The sequence below is a fragment of the Lagenorhynchus albirostris genome, chromosome 15 (genome assembly GCF_949774975.1).
Source record: "Lagenorhynchus albirostris chromosome 15, mLagAlb1.1, whole genome shotgun sequence".
Taxonomy (NCBI): domain Eukaryota; kingdom Metazoa; phylum Chordata; class Mammalia; order Artiodactyla; family Delphinidae; genus Lagenorhynchus; species Lagenorhynchus albirostris.
The window spans coordinates 83,468,039-83,492,027 of NC_083109.1; the positions used below are offsets into that span (position 1 = coordinate 83,468,039).

At 60.6% G+C, this 23,989-nt stretch overlaps 1 protein-coding gene across 4 annotated transcripts in view; it reads left to right on the forward strand.

Moving 5' to 3' along the window:
- The window catches only part of ZNF316 (zinc finger protein 316), a 37,478-nt gene extending 16,901 nt beyond the window's left edge, over positions 1–20,577 (forward strand). The window contains exons 1-6 of one of the 4 annotated variants that reach the window (XM_060122400.1): positions 3,086–3,164; positions 7,017–7,405; positions 8,009–8,112; positions 8,962–9,088; positions 9,631–9,744; positions 16,370–20,577. In XM_060122400.1, coding sequence (XP_059978383.1) covers positions 7,045–7,405; positions 8,009–8,112; positions 8,962–9,088; positions 9,631–9,744; positions 16,370–18,684 — 3,021 coding nt within the window. In that variant the 5' untranslated portion in view covers positions 3,086–3,164; positions 7,017–7,044 and the 3' untranslated portion in view covers positions 18,685–20,577. Of the gene's footprint in view, positions 1–3,085; positions 3,165–5,269; positions 5,283–7,016; positions 7,406–7,846; positions 8,113–8,961; positions 9,089–9,630; positions 9,745–16,369 lie in introns of those variants that run through there. The other 3 variants (XM_060122402.1, XM_060122401.1, XM_060122403.1) reach the window with 3 other exon arrangements.
- Positions 20,578–23,989: the final 3,412 nt, after the last annotated feature.

The following is a 23,989-nucleotide window of genomic DNA, read 5'->3' on the forward strand; positions in this document are numbered from 1 at the left end:
CGGCTGTGCAACGCATATGGGCTGAGTGTAAACATGTGGACACACACCCAGATCGAGAATTCCCGTTGAGAATGAAGGAAAAGCAGGGATAGGGCTGCTGGCCTCGGAGGGAGTGAAGGATGCTGTTGAGAACCTGAGAACCCACAGGAAGGGGTGGCCAGAGAGGGCCAGTGGCCAGGACTTGTTGAGATTCATAAAACCCAAGCAGCGGGGTCACGTGGTGCTTTCTGGAACATCACTACGAGATGGACTAAAGGGGGGAGGGGAGAAGGAGCTTCAAGGCTGGAACCTGGGTCTCTGCTGTCCAGGAGCACTGTGAAGATAGGCCCTCCTGACAGGGGTCCTGCCCCACGGTCTGTGCCTACAGGCACCTGGGGGCAGCCAGCCCTGACCCCTGGCAGCTCTGGACTTAGGTGGCTGGAAGGGTCAAGGCCAGGTGACTTCGGGTCATGAGAGGACGAGGCGTGGCCCATTTGGGACAGCCTAGCACTGCCCTGAGTAGGCACAAACTTGACGTCGGGCCCGGGGGAGGGGTGGGGGGGGCAGGTCATCTGCAGAGGCTCAGCCAGCCCGAGGCCGTTGGCAAGGCCCATGCATCCAGTCCAGGCCCAGTGGAGAACAGGCCTGGAAGGAACAGGGTCAGGTGGGGTCACAAGAGTGGGGAATTACATTTATTTGATTCTGAAATAAACACAGATACTAAGGACTGTATCAAGCGGCTTAGGTCTTATTCGCACAGAGCAGTGGGCGGGCTACCTGGGCACACCCGGCTCCTGTAGTCGCAGGCGCGCGGGGCAGGGGAGGGGTGGAAGTTGACCTCTGACCTGGGACACACTGAACACAGTGGGCTGTGTGGTCACATCACTCAGTGTCCTGGACAGGACGAGCTCTGGGGACTCTGCCTGTCACAAGGCAGGAGGAAGGAGAGGCTCTGGGGGGTCTTGGGGAGGAGCCCCTCAGAGAGGGAAGGAAACTGGAGCGCCTAGGGTGGCAGCCTCTGCTCAGCCTCTAGAGGATGGCGGTCAGCTGAGGGCAGAGACTCCGTCAGGGACAGGGAGGGCGGGGCCTGCTGAGCGGGCAGGGTCTGGTGGGCTCCAAGCCTGTGAAAATCCGCAGAGACACAAGGGGAAGAAATCGGGTCTTAGGTTAGGGGTCAGGTGGGAACAGGCCAAGAGGACATCTGAGGAGATGCTGGGGCACTGTGGGCTCCGTGCCCGAGAAGCTGGAGGGTTCTAAGGCAGGGATGAGCTGTTGGTTCTCTGTTTCACCTGCCCCCTCCCCCATTTGTTTTCTACCTGGCTCTGGGCCCCGACTCTGACTGCGTCCCCTGGGCTCCCCTGCCCCCCACATTAGGAGTGGATTTGACCAGTGGGCAGCACAGGCAGGGTGGGACAGGGCTGGCGGAGTCTCACGTCAATCCCAGCTCCCACCTGGTGAGCCATCTCCATGGCTCCAGCCCTCTGCAGGCCCAAGAGCTTCCTTCCCTGCCCCACCCCTTCAGGTCCAGGTGGCAGACTCTGGTGCCTCCATTCCTGCTGCTCCCGTTTACCTGGCCTCTGCTGCTCTTGTGAGTTACCTCACCTTCGGATCTTCTCATTGGAACCACCTGGGGTGAAGGGTTGGGGGGGTCCAGAGTTCCAAAGCATAGAGGACCACAGGACCAGAGGGGGGTGCCACGTAGAAGTGGGCCTACAGAAGGGTCGGGGGGGACGGTGGGCATGGAGCACCTCAAAGTCGAGGCTCATCACAGGGGCTGGTCCCTTCTCAGGTCCCTGACCAGGGCCCCGCAAACCACAGGCTCTACATTGGCAGAACTTCTGACTTTGTCCATCTTTTAATGAGAGACCCTCAATTTTTAAGTGTTAGTTATTCATTTTAAAACATTTTAAAAACACCAGGAGCCAAACAATAAGCGTGAGGAGCTGGATTCAGCTGGAGGCCGCACAGCAGGTGCTCTGGGCTGGGGAAGGCAAGGCTTGGGACGGGGGCTGCAGGCAGGTTTGAGTCCTCAGTGGGCCTGAGCAGCTCCCCAGCCAGGTGCTGAGGTTCTGGGAAGGAGAAGCTGTTACTTCAGGTAGGTGTGACCCCTCCGCGAGCCCAGTCAGACTATGATCCTGTCTTGAGGCGCGGGGTCACTAGTGAAAATATAAGAATAATGGTACCCATGGGGTACGAGCTGGGGAAGCAGCAGGGCCCAACCTCCGTGGGTGCAAGAGCTCACCAGCGGACCCCAGCTGCGGCCCCTGGGGGGCAGAGGCGGTTAGGTTTGGGGAGGGCTGCAGGCGTCCCCTGAGTCCACCAACCTCACCTTCTCACACCTCCTCAGGCAGCCATCTGTCCTTCCTGCCTCCTGCTGGGGGAACGCTTCCCTTCCCAGAGGCAGGCGCTCCCCATGGATCACCTGTAAAGCCTCCAGATCTGAGGCCCTTATTGCATTCATCCAGCTACCCTGGCCCACCGGCTCCCTCAGTCCATGTCCTGGTCCTTTCTGGGAACCCCTCTCCCCCCGCCCATGTTTACCCAGCGTTGGCCCTGCACGAGCTGTAGACGTCCGGCCCACCTGCTCCAGTACTGCGGGCCCATCACCAGCAGGGATCGCCCCCCCGCCCCTGCCCGGGTCTGAGGGCACGCGGGCCCTCATAGGGGTCATCGCCTCCCTCCACCGTCGTGGGGCCCGGGCAGGGTCCCGAGGCCCGGGTGGACCTGGCCGAGTCTGGCGCTCGGTAGCGCCCCCTGAATCATGTTTGCATGAGGAAGCCGGGAGGGTTTTGGGGAGCGGGCGGACCTCGCGGGCATCTCTAGGGGGAAGGCGGGCCCGGGGTCCCCAGAGGTGGGGTCGGGCCCTGGTGCGGCGCGGGGCGCGCCAGGGTCCCCAAGGCCCGGGACGCAATGCACACGAGCGCGGCGACCCAGGTCCGAGGGCACCCCCGCACCAGGGACGCTTTCTTTCCCCCCACGCACGCCCCCTCAGGGGCCGCGCTGGACCCCGCGTGACCGGAAGTGCCCCCCCGTTGGCACCGGCGGGGCGGAGCCCGGTGGCGGCACTTCCGGTGCCCACGCGCCGCCGCCGCGCAGCTCCGGGGCCGTCACTTTGTGTAGCGCGGGGCGCGCAGGCCCCGGCCCGGCCCCGGTGTCCGGCGGCGGCTCGGCGGCCGGCGCGCGCGGTGAGTGGGCGGCGCGGCGAGTGGGTGGCGAGGCCGGCGGGAGGCGGGCGCTGGCGGCAGGTGCCGGCGGGCCAGGCGCGGGCGTGGGGTCGGGGTCGCGCCGCCCCTCGACGCCGGCGCGGGAGGCCGCGGGGAGGCAGCGGCGCGCAGCGGGGCGGGCCGGTCCGGGGCGGGCCTGGGTCTGGGGGGGGCCCGAGCGGCGCTCTGGCCTGGCCTTTCGCGGCCGCGCCCACGCTCGGTGCGGCCCGTGGACCCCCGCCCGGGCCTGCGCGAGGGAGGCGGGCCCCGACCACCAGGGCCGGTCCAGGCGGGCAGCGCGGAGTAGGTGGGCTGGGAGGACACACACCCGCGACCCCTGGGAGGTGCCCGCCGCCGTCTCGGCCGGAGGTGCGGGGGTTGGGCCGCGGCCGCCCCCGGGGACACACCCATCCAGGAGGGGTTGTCACGGCCCTGACCTGGCTTCTGAGGGAGGCGGAGGCCCGATAAGCCCCCTGGAGGGATGGAGATGGCTTGGCGCCCCCGCGAGCTTGCTTAGTGACCTTGGGGGCCTTGCCTGGGTCCTCCCTCTGCAAATGGAGGCCCCGGTGGGCTGCTGTGCTGAGTCTTCTACCGCCAGTAGGCGGGTTGGGAAACTCATTTCTGGGGTTGGATGGGGTCTGGGCTGCCCCATGTGGTCGGAGAGGTGGGAGAGGGGCCGGCCTTTGGTGGAGGACCCAGTGGGCAGGGGGAAGGGGAGGTGTGCAGGATCAGGTCCCTAGCTGTGCCTCTGTGGGGAGACTCTGGTACTGGGTTTGGTTCAAGTGTTGGCAGGTTTGGGGAGCTGGCCAGCAAGGTGAGGGGCTGCCCTCGGCCAGCAGGGTTGGCCCCGTGGATACACCTGCACCAGGAGCAAACCCAGGAGAGCAGGGGAGCCCAGATCTGTGGACAAACAGTGAGGATCCTGGTAGTCAGGGAAGGAAGGTTTCTGGACGGAAATGAAAGCTTGGAAGGCCTTGAGTCACAGGTGTGGTCAGTGAGGCCACCAGACGGAAGGAAGGGGCCTAGATCCACCTGCACCCACACATTTCTTCATTTCTCTACGTAGGTTCCCTGGATATGGGACTTCAGTGGAGAGTTGCTAAGTTTTCTAAGTTTGCCTCTTTCTGTCTGTGTGGTCCTTCTCCCGGAGGCAGGCATCTCGTTAACTGCCCCTCCTCGCCCGCCTCTCCCCGTGCCCCATTCTAAACTCTGCAGCACTATATCCTAGGGTGCAGCCCCGCCCCAGCCCCCATGGAAATAATGGTCTGGGATGACCTGAAGGGTTATCATGGTCAGGTTGCTCACCTGACTTTTGGTGATCCTGAGCTGGATGCCAGAAGTGAGTTTCTGGTAGGCTGGCAGGATGGAAAGAAGAAAGGAGGGTCTGGGGGTATGCGCAGCACACGTCTGTCCTGGGGAGGCAGAGGGGGCATCTGCCACCCGTGTTACTGAGGCCCGTTTCTCAGAACCATTCTGTTCTGGATGCTGGGTCAGGGCTCATGGGGCGTCTGGCTGTGCTAGGCCCCATCGCGTCTGCAGGGTGACTGACCACCTCCACGACTGGAGGGTCTTTCCCTCCTCTGGTCAGCAGCAGGTGCACCTCTTGGGAGAAGGGACTTCAGGTCGTAACCTCTTCAGAGGCAGAGATTCTCCAGTGGGTTCTAGTCTGAAGGACCCTCAACAGCAGTCATCCTGTTCTGGAACATGACAGTGGGGCCAGAATACTGAGTTTTGAAAATCTCATGTTCATCACGTTGACCGCAGGCTTTAGAGTCATTTTATTCTTTCTTCTTCTTCTTCTTTTTTTTCTTTAATATTTATTTATGTATTTGGCTGCACAGGGTCTTAGTTGTGGCACACGGGATGCGGCATGTGGGATCTAGTTCGCCGACCAGGGATTGAACCCAGGCCCCCTGCACTGGGGGCGTGGAGTCTTAACCACTGGACTGCCAGGGAAGTCCCTAGAGTCATTTTATCAATAAATATTTGAGTGCTCACCCTGTGTCTGGAACAAGGAGATTCAGAGATGAACAAAGGGAACTTCTGCCTTCTTGGAATTGAGTGTGTATTTGGGGAGACAGGCAATAAGCAGACAGTTCTGTAAGTATATTAAAATGTGGGTGCTGGGCTTCCCTGGTGGCGCAGTGGTTGGGAGTCCGCCTGCCGATGCAGGGGACACGGGTTCGTGCCCCGGTCTGGGAAGATCCCACGTGCCGCGGAGCGGCTGGGCCCGTGAGCCATGCCCACTGAGCTTGCGCGTCCGGGGCCTATGCTCCGCAACAGGAGAGGCTACAACAGTGAGAGGCCCGCGTACCGAAAAAAAGAAAAAAAAAATATGTGGGTGCTAAGAGGGCAGAGTCCAGGGAACTGTGTGTGTCTTAGGGGCCCAGGGGGCTACCACCAAAGGATCAGGGGAGGAGAGTGCCAGGGAGTGGGAATGGCATGTGCAAAGGTCCTGAAGCGCAACAAGCACGAGTCCACTTTATTCCCAAGCCTCTGGTCCTCAGATGGGGGCCTGGCCTGCGGGACTCTGCTCTGCAAGGGGGCCAGGCAGGAGGGGCTCTGCTGGGCTTGGCATGGCAGCTGGGCTCAGCCTGAATTTGCAGCCCCATTGTCCTGTGTGGCCTGACATCTCAGGCTCCTCTGGGGTTCGTGCTCTCTTCCCGGGGTTCTGGGGTCGCTGTATTTGTAGTGGGGTTGGCTTACTTTGGAAATGGCTCTAGTCAGGTCTGAGAGAGTGATGGGGCCATGCTGGCTGATGGATCTGTTCTTAGGTTTGCACTCCAAAAGGAGCCACAGAAACTGGCTCGTCAAAACCCATGACTCTTGTCTTGTCCTGGAACTTCACTGGGGCTGGTGAGGAATGCGCAGCTGGGAGGGAGGCGTGGCCCCAGGGCCCGCGGTATCCCATCCCTCTTGGGTCCACAGCCCGGGGCTCCCGTGCTGTGAGGCGGTGTGGCTGCACCTCCCAAGTGCCTGGGCTGAGCCGTCTCCGACATCGATGCGAGAGGTGGATGCTGTGAGCCACTGGGGCTTTGATGATTCAACACTTAGGATTCTCTGATCCCCAAACGTGAAGAGGTGTCACAGGGCATTTTTTTTCACCTTTGCTGGTCTAGCGATGAACCAAATTCCTGATCAGCCGAGCTTTTTCCAGATGCCCTGAATGGAGCGAGGGGGTGAAGGGGGGCACAGGGGTAATTGCCTGCTCAGGGCCTCTTCTCTGCCGCCTCCCACAGGGAGGAGCCTGACCTGCTGGCTTGGTAGAGTGGGCTCTCCCGGCAGGGTGGTCTTACCTTCCCCCGCCCGTCACACTGCGCTGGGGTTCCTGGCCCACCCATGCTCAGACCTCGGCTCCCACACTCCCTGCCGCCGAGTTCGTGCCCAAGTTCGTGCACGTTCAGAGCTGGGCGAGCATCTCCTCCGCCCCCATATGTCAGGTACACTGTTCCTTATGGGCTGTGTGCACCCGTTTCAGCTAAATGCAGGCTGGGCCACCCTTGGGCGTGTTGCCTGGACTTGACGCTTCCATGTTCTTGAGGATGAAAACCCGGGATCAATCCCTGGCTTACTCCAAGAAAGCATGGCAAGCTCACACGAGGCCCGCCGTTGCCTGCAGGAAAGAGCTGAGGCCGTGTAGCGGGGCTCCCGGTGAGGGGCTCTTCGGCAGCTCTTCTGCTACAGAATCTAGGTTGTGCCACATGAGATCGTGGAATGAGCTCCAGCCGTGCCTCAGCTCCGGTGCTGTCACTGTATCGCGGGGCAAACCAACCCCACCTCCGTCAGAGGGCTGCGTGCCGGGCGGCTGGTCACCGTCGCCTGTCTGTGTTGCAGGCCGAGCTGAGGCTCCCTTCCAGAGACGATGGCGGCCCTTCACACGACTCCAGACTCCCCAGCCGCCCAGCGGGAGAGGGCGGAGGACGGGTCGGAATGTGATCCTGATCAGGAGGAAGAAGAGGAGGAAGAAAAGGGGGAAGAGGAGGGGGAGCTGGCGAAGGAGGAGGTGATGGTGGTGGAGGCCGAGGACGCCGAGGCCGTGGCGGAGGTGGCAGAGGAGCTGGAGGCGGACGGGGTGCAGGCAGGGCCAGGGCGGCAGGCGGAGGCGGAGGTGGAGGACGCCGACGCGGAGGCGGTGGTGGCAGAAGAGCGGAGTCCGGCATCGGGGACCCAGGAGCGCCTTAGCTGTGGTGGGGATGCTGAGTCCCCAGGTCTTCAGGAAAAGGGTAAGAAAAAGGAGCTAGTCTTCGGGCAGGAAGTTAGGGGGGGCTTGGGTGGGCAGGCCGGGAAGAGCTCTTTGACCTGACGGGGTGCAGCTGGAGTGGCAGGGCCCAGGGTTTTTTCCTTTTTAAAAAATTTTATTTATTTCATTGATTTATTTTTGGCTGCGTTGGGTCTTCGTTGCTGCGCGCGGGCTTTCTCTAGTTGTGGCGAGCAGGGGCTGCTCTTCGTTGCGGTGCGCGGGCTTCTCATTGCTGTGGCTTCTCTTGTTGCAGAGCACAGGCTCTAGGCACGTGAGCTTTAGTAGTTGGGGCACACAGGCTCAGTAGTTGTGGCTCGTGGGCTCTAGAGCGCAGGCTCAGTAGTTGTGGCACGCAGGCTTAGTTGCTCCACGGCATGTGGGCTTCCCAGACCAGGGCTCGAACCCGTGTCCCCTGCATTGGCAGGCGGATTCTTAACCACTGCGCCACCAGGGAAGCCCAGGGCCCAGGTTTTGAAAAGGGGGAGTGGCCAGGAGCTGCTGACCCTGGTAGCTGGATGGACAGACGTCGGCCAGGGCAGTGAGGCTTGATGCTAAAGGCTGGACCCCAAGAGGTCTCTCCCCGCAGCCCTGCAGGCGTCCCGGGCTCCAGCCATGTCGAGGGGTGAGGACCTGGAGGAGGACGAGGATGAGGACGAGGACGAGGACAGTTCCCTGGCATCTGGGTCTCAGGTGAGCTGCCCCTTTATTTGGGGCTCAGTTGACCAGGCTGGGTTTCCCCAGGGAGGTTGGCACCCACTGTCCTGGAGACCTGCCCTGTAGGCAGGGCAGTGGCACTGTGGTCCTCAGGCTGAGCGCAGGCTGTGGGCCAGGACGGGGCTGCAGGAAGCAGCTGGGAGTCTCCAGCCCCAAACCTGTGGGATATGGTTCCGCTCTCCTGGGGCCCGACCCTCCCCAGGCCATTGGAATGTCCTGACCATGTTGCCCACCACCAGCTCTCCTGCAGCCTGCACAGGTGCGTCAGCCCTGGCTCTCCCCCGGGGTCAAGCTGTGCCCTTACCTGGAGTGCCTGTCACCTGTCCAGGCTCTGGTTTCCTATTGAGCCCAGTTAGATTGGGCGCCAGTGCCCACACTCAGTTGGTGCCACTTGTCCACCAAGGCATGGGCCCTCACACCACTGATGTGACCACTGGCTTGAGGCAGACAGTGAAGTAGCAGGGGGCGAGGTGCCCGTGCAGCACATACATGGGGTCTTGGGCTTCTTTGTCTCTGCACTTCAGTGTGAGTCCGGGCTCTGCCCCATCTGAGCCGAGCGCTCTCCCTCTCTGAGCCTGAGCCCCTGGTCTCTGGATGGGAATGGGGTTCTTGCCTCCCGGGGCTGTGACAGGCCTGCAAGACCCTCGTTCGGTCAGGTGTTTGTAGACTTGCAGCTGCTGGGCTGCCGGGCTGTGTCCCCGTGACCTACACATTGCAGGGTCAGCTCAGTGTCCACTGAAGTGACCTCCTGTCCTCTCTTCGTGGGACGCCCCTGCCTCTCGCCGGGGCAGTGTAGGGCAGCGGCCAGGGTTCTTTGTTTTCCAGGGGCTGGTGACCTTTGAAGACGTGGCTGTGTACTTCTCCCTGGAGGAGTGGGAAAGGCTGGATGCAGACCAGCGGGAGCTCTACAAGGAAGTCATGCAGGAAAACTATGGGATTCTGGTGTCCTTGGGTGAGCAGAGCCTTTCGTCCCCAAGAGGCATCCTGGCGTGATGGCTGCCAGGGCTTAGCTGTCTGAGAGGGTGGTTTCTGGAACCCCAGGGTCTTGGTGAAGGAGCTGCTGGAGCCAGCCCGCCTCCCAGGGAAGCCCTAGGGACCAGCCTGGCTTCTGGGCCGGGGCATGTCTTGGGGGGTGCCCACTATGGCCCAGCAGTGCCATGACCCAGGTGGACATGTTCTGGGGAGCTGCAGTGCTGCTCTGGTCTCTGTGCTGTACACTCCCCAGAGGCCTCAAGGGGTGAGGAGTCAGGTGACGGAGGAGAAGGGCGGGCACCCTGCAAATGGCAGTGTGTGGAGGGGGCTGGACAGGGGAGCTGGGGGTCAGGGCAGGGCTCCAGAGAGAAGGGAGTGTGGGATCTCCCAGCGGAGGCGGGGAGGTGGGAAGGCTGGTCCTGGAAAGGCCGGAGAGAGGAGCCAGTGGTGGCAGTGCTGTGTGGGTGAGGGCGGGGCCTGCAGGCGGGGCCCTGCAGCTGCTGCCTGTTTTTTCCGGGGCAGGATACCCAATCCCCAAGCCGGATCTGATCTTCCGGCTGGAGCAAGGAGAGGAGCCTTGGGTCCCGGATAGCCCCCGTCCCGAGGAGGGAGACATCGTCACCGGTGTCTACACAGGTGAGCGTGACACGGGGTCTCGCGGGTTTCACCGACTTCGGCCTGTGCCTTCGCTCTCCACTGTGGCCCCAGGGAGCCGCCCTGGAGCTGCTGCTGTGGGGACGCGGTGGCACTGGGGGCTCACCTCTGCCTTCATGGGCTGGCTCCTCCTGGTTCTGGTCTGCAGAGGCCCAAAGGCTGGGGAGTCTTTAGAGAACCCAGAGGTTCCTGTTGCGAATCTTTAACAACGATGCCCTGTCCCTGCCTTGAGCCTCTGATTGTTTTTGTGTGTGTGAGGGTCAGTTGTCACGTTACCAGCTCAGAGGGGCCAGGTGAAGAACAGACCGTTGCCCTGAAGTGCTGGAGCTGGCCTTCCGGCTCCCGGGATTGAATGGCTTCCCTGCCCATTTGGCCGTCTCCTCTCCCTGGGAGGCCCAGGGTCAGGGCCTGGGCTGGCAGCCCTGGACCTTCCAGAGAGGAGATTTTGGAGAGAGACATACAGGAAGCGTTCAGGGTGTCGGATTTCTCTGAGACCTTGGACCTGGCTCTGGCCCTGTTCCTCCAACTTTCTGGGCCTCATTTTTATTCATCTGGAGAATAAAGAGTTGAACAAAACCCCCAGTTTCGCACCCGAGGCCGTCGGACCACTGGTTCTGTGGAGGTGCTCCGTGGAGGTTGGTGAGCTGTTCCCCGTGTGTCAGGTTCAGCGGAGGCCCTTGCACCGTGTGTGTGTTTGGCTTTGGTCTCGGGTGATGCCAGCCTAGTGCGGGGCTCTGATGTCTCATGCCACTCACGTGCTTGGGTAGACTGGGAGCAGCTTGTAGAGATTTTAAAATACAGAAAAACACAGACAGTGCTGTGCCTACACGTGTACTCTTCAGAGTATTTCCCTGTATACTTTATACCCTCGTAACAGCTCTGTGAAGTAGCAGGGGAGGGAGTATTGGTTTCATTTTATAGTCAAGGAAATTGACTTTTGAAGTAGTGACTAAGTCACTTGCCCACAGTGGGTTCAGGCCTCGGGCCTTACTGTGCACTGTGTTTCGGGGTGGCCTTCCTGCCCTAGGTCTCCACATTCTCTGGGACCCTCTTGGAATGTCTCCCGGCCTTCAGAATCAGGACGGCTCTGGCTGGCAAAAAATGTTGCTGCTGCCTCCAGGCTGAGACTGGAATGTAGGCGATGTTTGTCGGAGGGTCTAATGGGAGGTGTGCCCTGTTTCTGGGCACAGACCTGAAAAGCCACCTGGAGAGGAAGGGGCTGTAAGGCCTCCACTGGCCAGTCTCTCCACACATGGTCTGGACGTGCCCCTGTTCTCCATGCTTCTTGGAGGGTCCTGGGGTGGATCCTTTCGCAGGCTCGAGCCTGGGTGGTCCCCACAATGTGCTCTGTGAACCTAGCTGGGGTTTGGCAGCTCGCAGAAGGGGCAGGCTCGCTGGGCCAGCGCCTCCGCCTTCCCCTGTGGGCCGAGGTGGGTGCAGGATGCAGGCGTAGTCTTCCACGCGTCACCTGCCTCCCGGGAGGGGCTGTGGTAGCGAAGGCTGGGGTCAGCTCGGGCAGAGCGAATCCATCTGAGGTCCCCCCTCTTAACTGTCACTGTAGCCTGTCTGCCAAGCGCTTCCCTCCCCTTTTCCCCCTGCGCTCATTTCTGTGTAGCTGAGCCCGTTGAGAGTTGCGAATTGCTGGGTCTGGGCAGGACAGCCGGTTCTGAGCCTGGCAGAGTTTCTGTATTTCTAGATCATAGTCTTGCAAAACACAAGCATATTCATCTCTTGTGCTTCTTAACAAGTTGGGCCACACATAAGGTTTGGACTCTGGCCACACGCGCCCACTCAGGTGCCCCGGCGCCTCTGAGTGCTGAATGAAAGCCTCCTTGCTCTGGCTCCCCTCGACCACCACCTCCCGCTCCCTGGTCCTCACCCATCACTGCCACCTCTCTCCTCACCCGGCTGAGATAGTACGCTCCCCCATTCCTTACAGATGCCCGGTGTGGTCGCCTGGCAGATCCCTGCCCGTGGCTGAACCCCATTTCCTGCGGCCGAGCATGTCCTCGTCCCCTTGGCCTGGTGGCTCTGGCCTTACTTCCTCGTCGCATTAGCTTTTCTGCTCTGCAGGGTGGACCCCACGTGCCCCTGGTCCCTCTGCTGCCCCTGGCTGCTTCCCCACCTGCCACTGCATGTCCTCTTCTCTCCTCTCTGCAGGTGACCCCAGCTGGGGCCAGGGCCTTAAGTGCTGCCCACCTGCCCATTCTCAGCCTCTCTCTCCAGCTCTGACCTTGTCTGTCCCACCGCCTGCTTGATGTCTCCACTTGGGTGTCTGAGGGCATCTCAGAGTGAGCTAAACCTGAAGTGGTACCACGTCTCCTACCCCGGGCCCCGCCTGCAGCGTCCCTGGCACGTGGTGGGCCTGGCTGGGGCCCAGGTGGTCCTCGTCCCTCTGCCTTCCTCACCCCACCCCTGGCGCAGGCATGAGGTTGTCAGGCATGTGGCCACGGGCGTCCCTGAGCTGCTGGCTGCCCCCCACCCCTAGACTTCCCCGGGCACTCGGCACAGTATCTGGGATCCTCTGCGGCCTGGGGGTCTGCACCCTGCACACACCTATAGCTCTTCAGGCTCAACTCCAGCGACAGCCTTTCTCTTCAAGCTCTCGCCTGCCTCGGGGCTTTGTACCTGCTGTTTTCTCTGCCTGGAGTGACCTTCGTGTGGCTGGCTCAGTGTGTAGGTCCCACTTGGGTGTGTGTGTCCTCTGACCGCCTTGATGTCGGGAACCTCCCATGTCGCTCCAGGACGTTCCCTGCACCCGCAGCCCTCGGCGAGGTCTGGGATGGCCGTGCCCAGATGCCTGCCTCCTCGTTTGCTCCAGCGGACTCTGTGAGCGCGCGCTGTGTTTTGTTCGCACCTGTGCCGTCTCCACAGTGCTCGGCTGATGACCCCGCTCCCTGACTGCTGTTCCTGCCCCTCATGTGAAAGTGAAAGGTAGCAGAGCAGTACGATAGGCAGGACGGAACCGGCTTAAACATTACACAGGAAAGGAGAGAGAGAAAGTTTAAAAGCAGTCAGGTGAAGCACACCGAAACGAGAGAATCTGATGGCTGGTGAGCGCGATCAGCGGTTCTGGAGAGGCGCTCAGGGGAGGACCCCCTCCCGGAAGATGTGTCAGCCTGAGGACCCTGCAGCGGGGAGGATAGATCCATCGCAGAAGCCCAGCCCTGCCGGGAGCCACCACCTCCCGGGCGACCGGACTCCTGCTCAGAGGGAAGGAGGGGCTATTGATGGCAGCCGGACGGGGAGGAAGGAGCCCTCCTGCGGCTTTGGCCACCCCCTTGTCCACGTCCTGCCTTTGTGCCTGGGGGCGGGGCTCTCCCCGAGCCCACCCTGAGTCTCGGTCTGGCCGGAGGGTCAGGAGCAGGTGCTGACCTCACACACACGACTGCCTCCTGGGCCCTGTGCTGTGGCTGGGTCCCTCGGGGAGGGGTTAGTCAGAGCAGACCTGCAGCTGACTCACCGTGAGGCCAGGCCTGGGGACAGGTCTCGGGGACGGGACAGGACAGGGGCAGAGGGTGCTTGGGGTGGGAGTCATAGAAACCCTCGGCTTGGTTCTCGGGGCAGAGCAGGTGTCAGGCCACCTCGCAGCAGCTCAGGGAGCAGGTGCGCCAGGCAGGTGGCTGCGGGGCCTCCTCCCCGAGGCCATTTATTCGTGCCTGAATAAGGCACTTACCAGGGGCGCCTTGGGCGTCTGCTCACAAGGCCACTGGTCGGCCCCCGCGAGTGTCACCAGGCTCCAAGCGCGGGCCCTGGCCTAGCTAATCCTCACCCAGCGTCAGAGTCCTTAGGAGCGGACGTCTCAGGGAGATGAAGGGCCAGCTCCCCTCCCCAGGGTCCACTTGTCCACTCGCCCCCTGTGGCTTCTGGAAGAGGCAGCTGTGTTTGACCTTCTGGGCCACGCTTGGGAAAGGCCCACCCGCCCGCCCCCCCCCCCCCCCCGTCAGAGCGTCTCCTCTGCCTCAGTCCGTCTCACGAGTAGACCTGACGGGTCCTCACTTGGATCCAGAATAGGCTTGCATCCGGGGCGCTAGCAACCCCCGGGGAACCCTGGCCCCACTGCAGCCGGGGGGAACGCCGACAATGGACGCCCCGCCCGGGGGCCCAGACCTCCAGATCCTGGGCCACTTTGGCGGCAGAAGATGAGAACAGAGCCTGGCTTGGAGGCAGGCTGCTGTCCCCGAGTCCCCTCTGGTGGCCCTGCTGCTTCCCAGAGATCTTGTCTCGGGGTGCAGCCAGGGAACTGGATGCCCTTCTTGTCCTTTACTCAGTGTCAGTGGTGGCCTCTACCAACTTGCCTTATGTTTAATATTTTCTCATTTTTGGATAATGCCAGCTCCAGAGCCAGTGATGAGGTCAGGTCCCCTCCTAGGATCAGCCCCCTCTGCAGAGCGCAGCATTGTTTGATGTTTGGGGTGGGGGCAGGGCAAAGGATCACCTCCCCAAGTGGGGGGCTTTGCTACTCTCAGACCCCAAGGAAGAGGTGTTGTGGATGAGTCGTTGGGACCTAGCCTGTCCCCTGGCTCTGAGCAGCTGAGGCTGCCAGCTGGGTGGCCTGGGTGTCCACTTCTATCCAGCAAGTGCTACTGGCCCTTGGCTGGGTCCTGGGGCACATTCCTACCACGAAGACATTGTACTTGTTCCCCGACTTGAACCCCCTGCCTTAGGGACTCCAATTAAAACTCCTCCAGACACTCACCAGAGTCTTAGGGAAAAGCCTTTTTGAGACTCACTGGAAGAATTTCCAGCTAATCTGACCATGGGCCCAAACTGCCCGTCCCTGCACCAGCTCCCCTCAGGGGTGCTCCAGTCTTCACAGTGAGGAGCTGGGCCTCTTCCGTGCTGTTCAGCCACTTCTCATCCCTCACTCACCATGGGTGGCAGTTGGAGATGAACTCAGCTTAGTAACAGGAAACCACTGTCCTTTATTTAAAGCATATTTTTACTATAATCGTATATTATTACTAACTACAGAAAACTTAGTATTGCAAAGCATGAAGAACTAAAATAACCCGTTGTGTCCCTTTATACATGTTTCCTTCAGAGAAGAAATCATGTCCGTGCACTTTGGTGTCTGGCTTTATGTCACTCAGCACTGTGCTGTGTTTGCCCATGTGATTCATCACCGTATGTTTGGGACGCTATATAGAACACAGGACCAGGGCCGAGTCAGGACGGGCATCCCTCCTGGGCCCCGACCCCTCCTCGTGGACAGGACTCAGGGACGAAGGCCCACCCGGTCAGGTGATGGCTGACACCAGCCACAGCCTTGGCAGGGGACCCGGGAGTGGTGGGGAAGGGGATTCCTACCTCTGTGGGGGAGCTTGAACCTTCCTGGTACTGGGATCGTGAGGTGGACTACACTGTATGTGGCCACGGTAGACACACACGGGGCAAGGTGTACCAGAGGAAGGTGGCATGCAGGTTCTCTGGAACACCTGGGCTGCCGTGGACGAGGCCTTTTTCTTTGTTTGTTGTGTGACTCAGTGCCTGCTTTGTAAATATCAGATTGGCCAAAAAGTTCGTTCGGGTTTTTCATAACACCCTACGGAAATCACGAATGAACTTTTTGGCCAGCCCAATACTAGTTCCCTCCTGGGTGCATTCATGATGGCAGGCACATCACTCTTACAGACCGAATCCCTATCCTTACTCGGCACTGAAGGGAGCGGTCAGGGCGCTGCTTGGTGGAGGAGGGATGGAATTACAGGACCCCAAGGCGGGTCCTTAGCCTTCTGTGATGGGAAGATGTTTGCAGCTCACCCAGTCTTAGTCAATTTGGGACCGTTTCCCAAGTGCACAACCGCTCAGAAAGCCAAGCTTCAGAGAGGCTCAGCGGGGAGGCTGGGCTGTGCCTGTGCAGTTGCTGGAGCCTTCTAGGGTGAGTGCAGAGAGCTGGGGCCACAGGCCCCTCTAGGCTCCTTGGCCCAGGGCAGCCTTTCCTGGCTGTGCTCTGGGGGTGGGAGGGAGAGCCCTGGATGCTGGCCAGCCTGAGACTGGTGGAGAGATCCAGAGGAGGGATGCTAAGCAAAGCTTAGGTGTTACAAAGGCAGGTCCTCAGTGGCCGTGCTGGTGCTGGAGTCTTGGCTGCCTTGGGCCAAGCAGGTGGGGGGGTGGAGTTCTCCAGGAGACAAGGGGCTTTGGGGAGAACACACCTGGCGTCTCCGTCTCTTTTTCTGGGCCCTGGACCCCTGTTTTGGGCTTGACACGTGGTCTCACAGGAACCCACAGGCAAGGTCACCCAATTCGTAGGTGTCCCTATTCTCAGCAGGGTGGCAAGCCCTGAAGGGAGCTGGAGGTCTGGAAAAGGGATTAGTTGAGGCCATTTGAGGAGAGTCCACGAGGTGAGGGAACCCCAGCCTTCCTAGGAGGGACACCCGCGTGTGCATTTCTCCTGTCTGCACAGTTCCTCCTAACTCAGGGAAGAGGCGTGCACCATCTCTCACTCCCGTGGAACAGAGGCGCCCTGACCCCGGGCTCCGGGCTCCGAGCTCCAAGAACCTGGGGTCCTGCAGAAATCGCTCCTTACAGGAGCAGGAGTCTGTAGGCGGCTTCTGTCACGGCCTCTTCTCACCTCTCTCTCCTGGCCTTCCCTTGTCGCCTTCAGGGGCCTGGTTCTGGACCGACGACATAGAGGACCATGAGGAGGAGGACGACGAGGACTTCCTGGCAGAGGTGGCCGAGGAGGAGAACGAGCCCCCAGGGCTGTGGTCCGCGGCCTACGGCGTGGGGGACGTGCCTGGGACCTGGGGCCCCGACGACTCGGATTCGGCGCAGACTCCAGAGGGGTGGGGTCTTGACCCCGGCGGCCTTGGGGTCCTGGCCGAGGGGTCCGAGGCGAAGCCCTTTCTGCAGGGCCGGGAGCCGGGCGCGAGCCTGATGGCGCCCTGGGCGTTCCCGGCCGCGGTGACCGCTCCAGCCGGGCGGCCGGAGACGACGTGTGACGTGTGCGGTAAAGTGTTCCCGCACCGGTCCCGGCTGGCCAAGCACCAGCGCTACCACGCGGCCGTCAAGCCCTTCGGCTGCGATGAGTGCGGCAAGGGCTTCGTGTACCGCTCGCACCTGGCCATCCATCAGCGCACCCACACCGGCGAGAAGCCCTTCCCGTGTCCGGACTGCGGCAAGCGCTTCGTGTACAAGTCGCACCTGGTCACGCACCGGCGCATCCACACGGGCGAGCGGCCCTACCGCTGCGCCTTCTGCGGCGCGGGCTTCGGGCGCCGCTCCTACCTGGTCACGCACCAGCGCACGCACACCGGAGAGCGGCCCTACCCCTGCCCGCACTGCGGCCGCAGCTTCAGCCAGAGCTCGGCACTCGCGCGGCACCAGGCCGTGCACACGGCCGACCGGCCTCACTGCTGCCCCGACTGCGGCCAGGCCTTCCGCCTCCGCGCCGACTTCCAGCGCCATCGACGGGGCGGCGGCTGCGCGGAGCCCAGCGGCGACGGCCCTCGGCGCGAGCCCTGTGAGACGGGGCCCTCGGCGGGGCCCGAGGAGGCCGAAGCCGGCCCTGAGGGGCCTGAGGTCGACGAAGCAGACGGAGAGGCCGAGGGAGAGGCCGAGGCGAGAGAGGCGGCGATGGAGGCGCCCACCCCCGGGAGAAAGGATGACCCCGAGCCGGACAGGCGGTTTCTGGGGCTGGGCAACGGCCTGGGGGAGGGCGAAGGCCCTTCCTCGCACCCGCTCGGCTTCCACTTCCCCGTGCACCCCAAGTCTTGGCTTCACCCGGATGGCTTTCCGATCTTGGGCCTCCCGGACTTCGCGGAGCGGCTGTCGACCGACGGGCGCCCCCTGCCCGGACCCCTGGGGGGCCGGCTCTCCCTGGTAGAAGGCGCGGGGCTGGCCTGCGACCCTTTCGGCGGCGGTGCTGGGCCTGGGGGCGGCGGCGGCCTGCGTGCGTTCGGGCCTGCAGTCGGGGGGCTGCTGGCGGAGCCTGCGCCTGCCGCGCTGGCCGAGGAGGAGAGCCCGTGGATATGTTCCGACTGCGGCAAGACGTTCGGGCGCCGCGCGGCGCTGGCGAAGCACCAGCGTTACCACGCGGGCGAGCGGCCGCACCGCTGCGCCGACTGCGGCAAGAGCTTCGTGTACGGCTCGCACCTGGCGCGCCACCGCCGCACGCATACTGGCGAGCGGCCCTTCCCGTGCCCCGAGTGCGGTGCGCGCTTCGCCCGCGGCTCGCACCTGGCGGCGCACGTGCGTGGCCACACTGGCGAGAAGCCCTTTGTGTGCGGCGTGTGCGGCGCGGGCTTCAGCCGGCGCGCGCACCTGACGGCGCACGGGCGCGCGCACACGGGCGAGCGGCCCTACGCGTGCGGCGAGTGCGGCCGCCGCTTCGGGCAGAGCGCGGCGCTGACGCGACACCAGTGGGCGCACGCCGAGGAGAAGCCACACCGCTGTCCCGACTGCGGCAAGGGCTTCGGCCACAGCTCGGACTTCAAGCGGCACCGACGCACGCACACGGGCGAGAAGCCCTTCCGCTGCACCGACTGCGGCCGCGGCTTCGCGCAGCGCTCCAACCTGGCCAAGCACCGGCGCGGCCACACGGGCGAACGGCCCTTCCCGTGCCCCGAGTGCGGCAAGCGGTTTTCGCAGCGCTCGGTGCTCGTGACACACCAGCGCACGCACACGGGCGAGAGGCCCTACGCCTGCGCCAACTGCGGCCGCCGCTTCTCGCAGAGCTCGCACCTGCTCACCCACATGAAGACGCACCGCGGCACGGCGGGCGCGCCTGGCCAGACGCCGGCTGCCCCCGCGCCCAAGGCCGAGGCACCCGCTAAGGGGCCGCCGAGCGCGGGCGCAGGGACCGGGTCCGGGGAGCGCGGCAGCACCCTGCTGGAGTTCGCAGGCGGAACGAGCTTCGGCTCCGAGCCGACGGCCGCGTTCGCGGGGCCCTCGGGCGCCTACGAGGAGAGCATCATGTGAGGGCCCCAGGCCGACGGAGGCGCAGCCCGCTAGGCCACCGGCACCTTGCGGCTCGAGCGCCGGCCGCTGCGCGCCGGCCCCTTGCTCTTCTGGCCTCAGGGAGCTGAGGGTCCTAGTCCTGGTGCGGTGCCTTCCCCTCAGCCCCGGTGCACCGCCCCCCGGCCTCGGGCTTCCCTCCTGTCCGGCCCCAGAGAACCGGCCGCCGAGCTCAGATGGCCGTACGGGGGGCGCAGGGGGAGAGGAGAGCTGCGCGCGGAGCAGATGGGGACAGGGGGCGGCCACCCCGACAAGAGACTGCGACATCACTGGATCGATGCGGTGAGGCCAAGCGGTAGGGATGGCAGGCGAGGTGTTATTTATTTTACTCGGATTCCGATATGGGTGGCCCGGGGGACAGGTGGCTTGTGAGTTAGTAACTGGGTTTTACAGCGAGGGAGGGGAAGCTCTTGCATCAAGGGAGGGTGGGGTGGTCGAGGGCAGAGCGTATGGCTACTCCAGGGGGTTTGGCTGATGACTTCTTCCAGTTCCTCAGCGGGAGACTTCAGGGGCCTTCCGGGCATTCGAGTATGTCCAGAAAGTTTTGAGGACGGTGTGCGTGGCGAGGGGAAGCCTCGTGGGTTTTCAAAGGACGGTGTTCTTCCCTAATCCGGGGTCGGGGGTGAAGTGGAGATGCACCTGGGAAAGCTTTTATTCTGTCGACTGTGGATATTTATTTCCATGGCTTGTGTGGCCCGAAGAATCTGGGAGGAGGAGAAAAACCCGGAAACCAAATTGTGGCCCCAGGCAGATGGGTTGCAGGTGTTCGCAGGGTCCCCAGGGAGTTTGAAGCCTTATTCCCCAGAGTCGCTCGCTGTCTTCACCCCACCTGAGCACCGAGAGCAGCCCGGCCGTGTGGGTGTTAGTTTCAGCCTCCCCTCTGAGTCCTTTGGTACTCTTGCCTGGGAACGCTGGAGGCGGCATACTCGGAGATCCTCTGGGAGCCCAGCAGCCAGGGACCCCAGCCGTTGGCTCCCCGGCTGCCACCTCTCCCTGAGTGGGTGGACACACGGGGCCCTGCTCTTGTGAGCCCGCCGCTCATTTAGATTTAATAGACAAGTGTAAAGTGACAGAGGTTGGTAGTAGGGTTGTTTCTTACCTCCCAGGATTAGGGCCTTATGACCGCCTCGGGTCCGTTTAACTCTGCTTCTGTCATTGTTTTACACTAGGAGCAAGTGGTATTTCTGGTTAGGTTCCCGTCTCACAGAGTGGGCAGTGAGTGGAGGCACCGTGGGCCGGGCTGTCTACACGACGGTGGTTCACCTCTGGGGGTTCGGACCTGAGCCCGTGGCTCAGTGACTGACCAACTGTCCAGCTATGCAAGGCCCGCAGCCGGCCAGCGCCGCACCTTCCAGGCTGGGCTCTTTCGAGCCACTGGGTCACCTGCAAGACATCCGCCCCCTTAATGCTTTGGGGGCCGCTGTGAGTGGGGCCAGAGAACTGGGATTTTGAAGCAGCCGCATTCCCTTTTAGACCTAGTTCCTTCTGCTTTAGCACAGACACGGCCCTGGGGCCCGAGAGCCAGCACCCGGGCGCTAGAGGCCGGGGCGGGCGGGAAGGGGCCCTGGACGGTGGTGGTAAGAATGGGCCTGGCTGGGTGAGGGCGGTGGTGGGCGGGGTGCTGAGGAGGACAGGGGTTCCCGCAGAGGCGCCGGCAGCGCTGGGCGGTGCCGCCTGTCCCTGGGCGCTCTCTCCCAGCTGCGAGAAGGAGCCTCAGGAAGGGCCCGGGGCAAGCTGCGCCCGTCCCGCCTGGCACAGCCCTGAGTACCCACCTTCGGTGCTCCTCCTGAGCCCAAGCTGCCCCGCCCCGCAGCTGTCAGCAGGAGGACCTAGCTTTAATAAAGAGTGGACAAACGAGCTTTGTGATTGGATTCCGTGTTGTTGCCGCTCCTCAGGGACCTCAGGGAGGCCCTGCAAGGCGTCAGGCCCACCTTGTTCCTGCAAACGATCTTTAGAAGTTTCTTGTCTTAGAAACTAGAATTGGCCCGTGAGGCGTCACCCCAAGAGAGCTTTGGCCCCTGCCACCTGTGTCCACTGTGTCTTCCCAGAGTCCCCCGTGGGCCCGCACACTGCCACCTGCGTCTTGTAATATGCACACCTATATCAGGACGTTGACGTGTGGAGGACTGTTCTAGCCAGGTCCCCTTCCTGGTGCTCCAGACCCCTGTTCTGAGGCCCCAAAGCCACATGGGTTTATCCAGGCTCACCTGCTCTGTGCCAGGGCAGAGCACACCCCCGCCCCCCCGGGGCCCCAGGCACCTTCCTTTGAACTGAATTATTGAATTCTCACCACATGGTGTCCCCATGACCAGATCTGACCCTCCCGTCCTTTCCCCACAGATTTGAAAAATATGAAGTAAATTCTCTTTTCACGTGTGATTTGGGGGCATCAGAACAGAAGCCAGTATTTCAGTGGTAGATGGGCATTAAGACCTAGTTTAAAATGGATGGCCTTGAGGATCTTAAAGTCTATTCAGAAAACTTAAGTTATTCCCTGATAGAGCTTACAGTTATCCAGCCAGATACTTTATTTTAGAGGGGAAATAAGGCAATTCTGATGGTCATAGGAAAAAAGTAGACAGCCTCCCTAGTTTTGAGAGGATTTCCAAATTTCTGGAGTCCTGATTAATTCCACAGATGTCAGTCTAGCATCTCCCGTCATTGCCAAGGAGGAAAGGAAGCCCCCAGGGCCCCTTGAGATGTGACCCCTGAAAGCTGGTGCTTTGAGAGTCATGAGGCCCTGAACACCCTCTGGTCTCCACTTAACCTTTATTGCTTGAATTTCCCCATCCTCCCTTTCTCCTGACCCTTTCACGTAATCTCTTCAAACACTTCCTTCTAACTTTTTTCTTTTCCTAATTGGCTACATATGGAATAAAGTATTTTGAATTTTTTGGTTATATTTATTAAATAAAGCTTTATGATCCTTGTTCATTATTTAATTTTTTGCTGATTATAAAATTCACGCTAGTTGTAAAAATTCCAACAGTACAAAAATGTGTTAAGTACACACTTTTCATTTCCTAAAGAGTCACACTACATCCAGCCATCAGGTACCATGGTTGCTCCAGGAGGTGTGGGAGCACATTTCTTCTATGTACGTGGAAATGTTGTAAAACTAGGGACATGCTTTACATGCTCTCTTACAACTTTTATCATTTAACCATGTGACATTCTTTCTTACCTGACAGAGCTACCTCACTCATTTTAACGGCTCCATCATAGTATTTTCATTTTGTGACTATACCGTCATCTAGGTAACTTCTCCATAAGTGGCTATTTGGTTGTTTCCAACTTCTCACTGTTGCAAACAGTGCTTCAACATAGATTCTTGTACATATAGCCGTGCAGTTATGTAGATTTTTAATGTACCTGTTTATATGAGGTAAAGTCCTAGAAGTGCTGTTGCTGGGTCAAAGGGCATGCATATTTAAATTGGGAGATATAGCTAAATTGCCACCGAGTACGGCTAACTCCAGCCCGTCACTGTACGTTCCCAGCGCAGTGAGAGAGTGCTAGCGGTCCGTGGCCACCTCAACACGGCACGTCAGCATTCAGTTTAGTCTCGGTTCTTCATTTTACAGAGAAGTGAATGGCTTGCATCCCTCTATTTCTTCTTTCTTTCTCTCTTTCTTTCTTCCTCCCTTCCTCCCTCCCTCCCTCCCTCTCTCTCTCCCTCTCTTTCTTTCTTTCCTTCCTTCTTTCTTTCCTTCTTTCTTTCTTTCCTTCCTTCCTTCCTTCCTTCTTTCTTTCTTTCTTCCTTCCTTCCTTCCTTTCCCCCTCCCCTCCCCTCCCCTCCCCTCCCCTCCCCTCCCCTCCCCTCCCCTCCCCTCCCCTCCCCTCCCCTCCCCTCCCCTCCCCTCCCCTCCCCTCCCCTCCCCTCCCCTCCCCTCCCCTCCCCTCCCCTCCCCTCCCCTCCCCTCCCCTCCCCTCTCTTCTTTCTTCCTTCTCCCAGCACATGCAGCATGCCGATCCCAACTCCCTGACCAGGGAGCTAACCCGTGCCCTTGCAGTGGAAGCTCGGAGTCCCAACCATTGGGCCGCCAGGGAACTCCCTCTATTTATTTTTAACATATAAATAGGTTATTATTATTTTTTTAAACCCGTGGCCTTTGCTAAGGTGTTTCTGTGGCTGTGGATAGAAAGTGTCCCCACCCAGACCAGGTTGGCCTCTCTCAGATTACAGCTCCTTCACTGTTTGTGTGTGACCTGTGCTTTCTGCTGCAGCCTCTCCCACGGTTCCAAAGAGCCAATAGGAGGTCCCCTTTCTTTCTGTTCATTCGTTCAGCAGAATCCCTGAGCAGAGCACCTTACTGTGGGCATGTTCAGTGGCCTCCGTCCTCAAGCCCATTAAAACATTCTAATCCCCCAACTCAGTGCTTTGAAAACTGGCTTGTAATCCACAGTGAGAAAAACATTTTACGTAGTTGTGACCTAGTGCATGTGCTCATGCAAACACACCCACACACAAACACACACACTTTCATGAACCAGTACTTAACACTTACTGCATTTTTTTATCCCACCATATTTAATCTATTTCATTAAAAAAAAAAAAAAAGCTCAACCCATGATGAGTCATGACCTGCAGTGTGGAAACCACAGTTTGGATTCCCCTGCACCCCAGCCCCCTTCTGAGTGAGAACCTCCCCCGGCTATGGGGGCGGGGGGCGCTTTCCCAGTGTTCAGGAAAGCAAAGACAAGAGGCTAGGCTGGGACCCTGCAAGACTTCTGTTCAGATGCACCTCTGTCTGAGCTGCTGCATCTAAGGCCATGAGGGGACTAGGGTGGACCTTGGTGACCTGGGACTAGGGTGCGGAGGCTGGGGAGCTAGGACAGTGTACCTTTCTGGATGCCCAGAACCCTTTTCTCCAGGGACTGGGTATGGGGGATGGCTGCCTCTTCTCCCTTCTGTCCTCTTCCCCTTCCTGTCGCTTCTCAGAGAGGGGGAGATGCCAGGGCTGGTAATAATAGCCGCTCACACGTCTACAGCATCTGTATCTTAGGCTCTGTTCTGAGCACTTTATGTGAATTAATTCAATTTAATACAACAAATCTATTATCGTTAGTCCCATTTTGCAGATGAGGAAATTGAGACACAGAAGTCTCCTGCCCAAGATTTGCCATGATTCAAGTCCAGGCAGTGTGGTTCTCTGGTGTGTGCCTGACTCTTTCGGGAATTGGAGTTGATGGGCAGAATAGTGGACTCCTTTAATGGAACAAGTCTTTCTTGGGGTCAACCTATCCCACCCACATTGGGTGTGCTGAC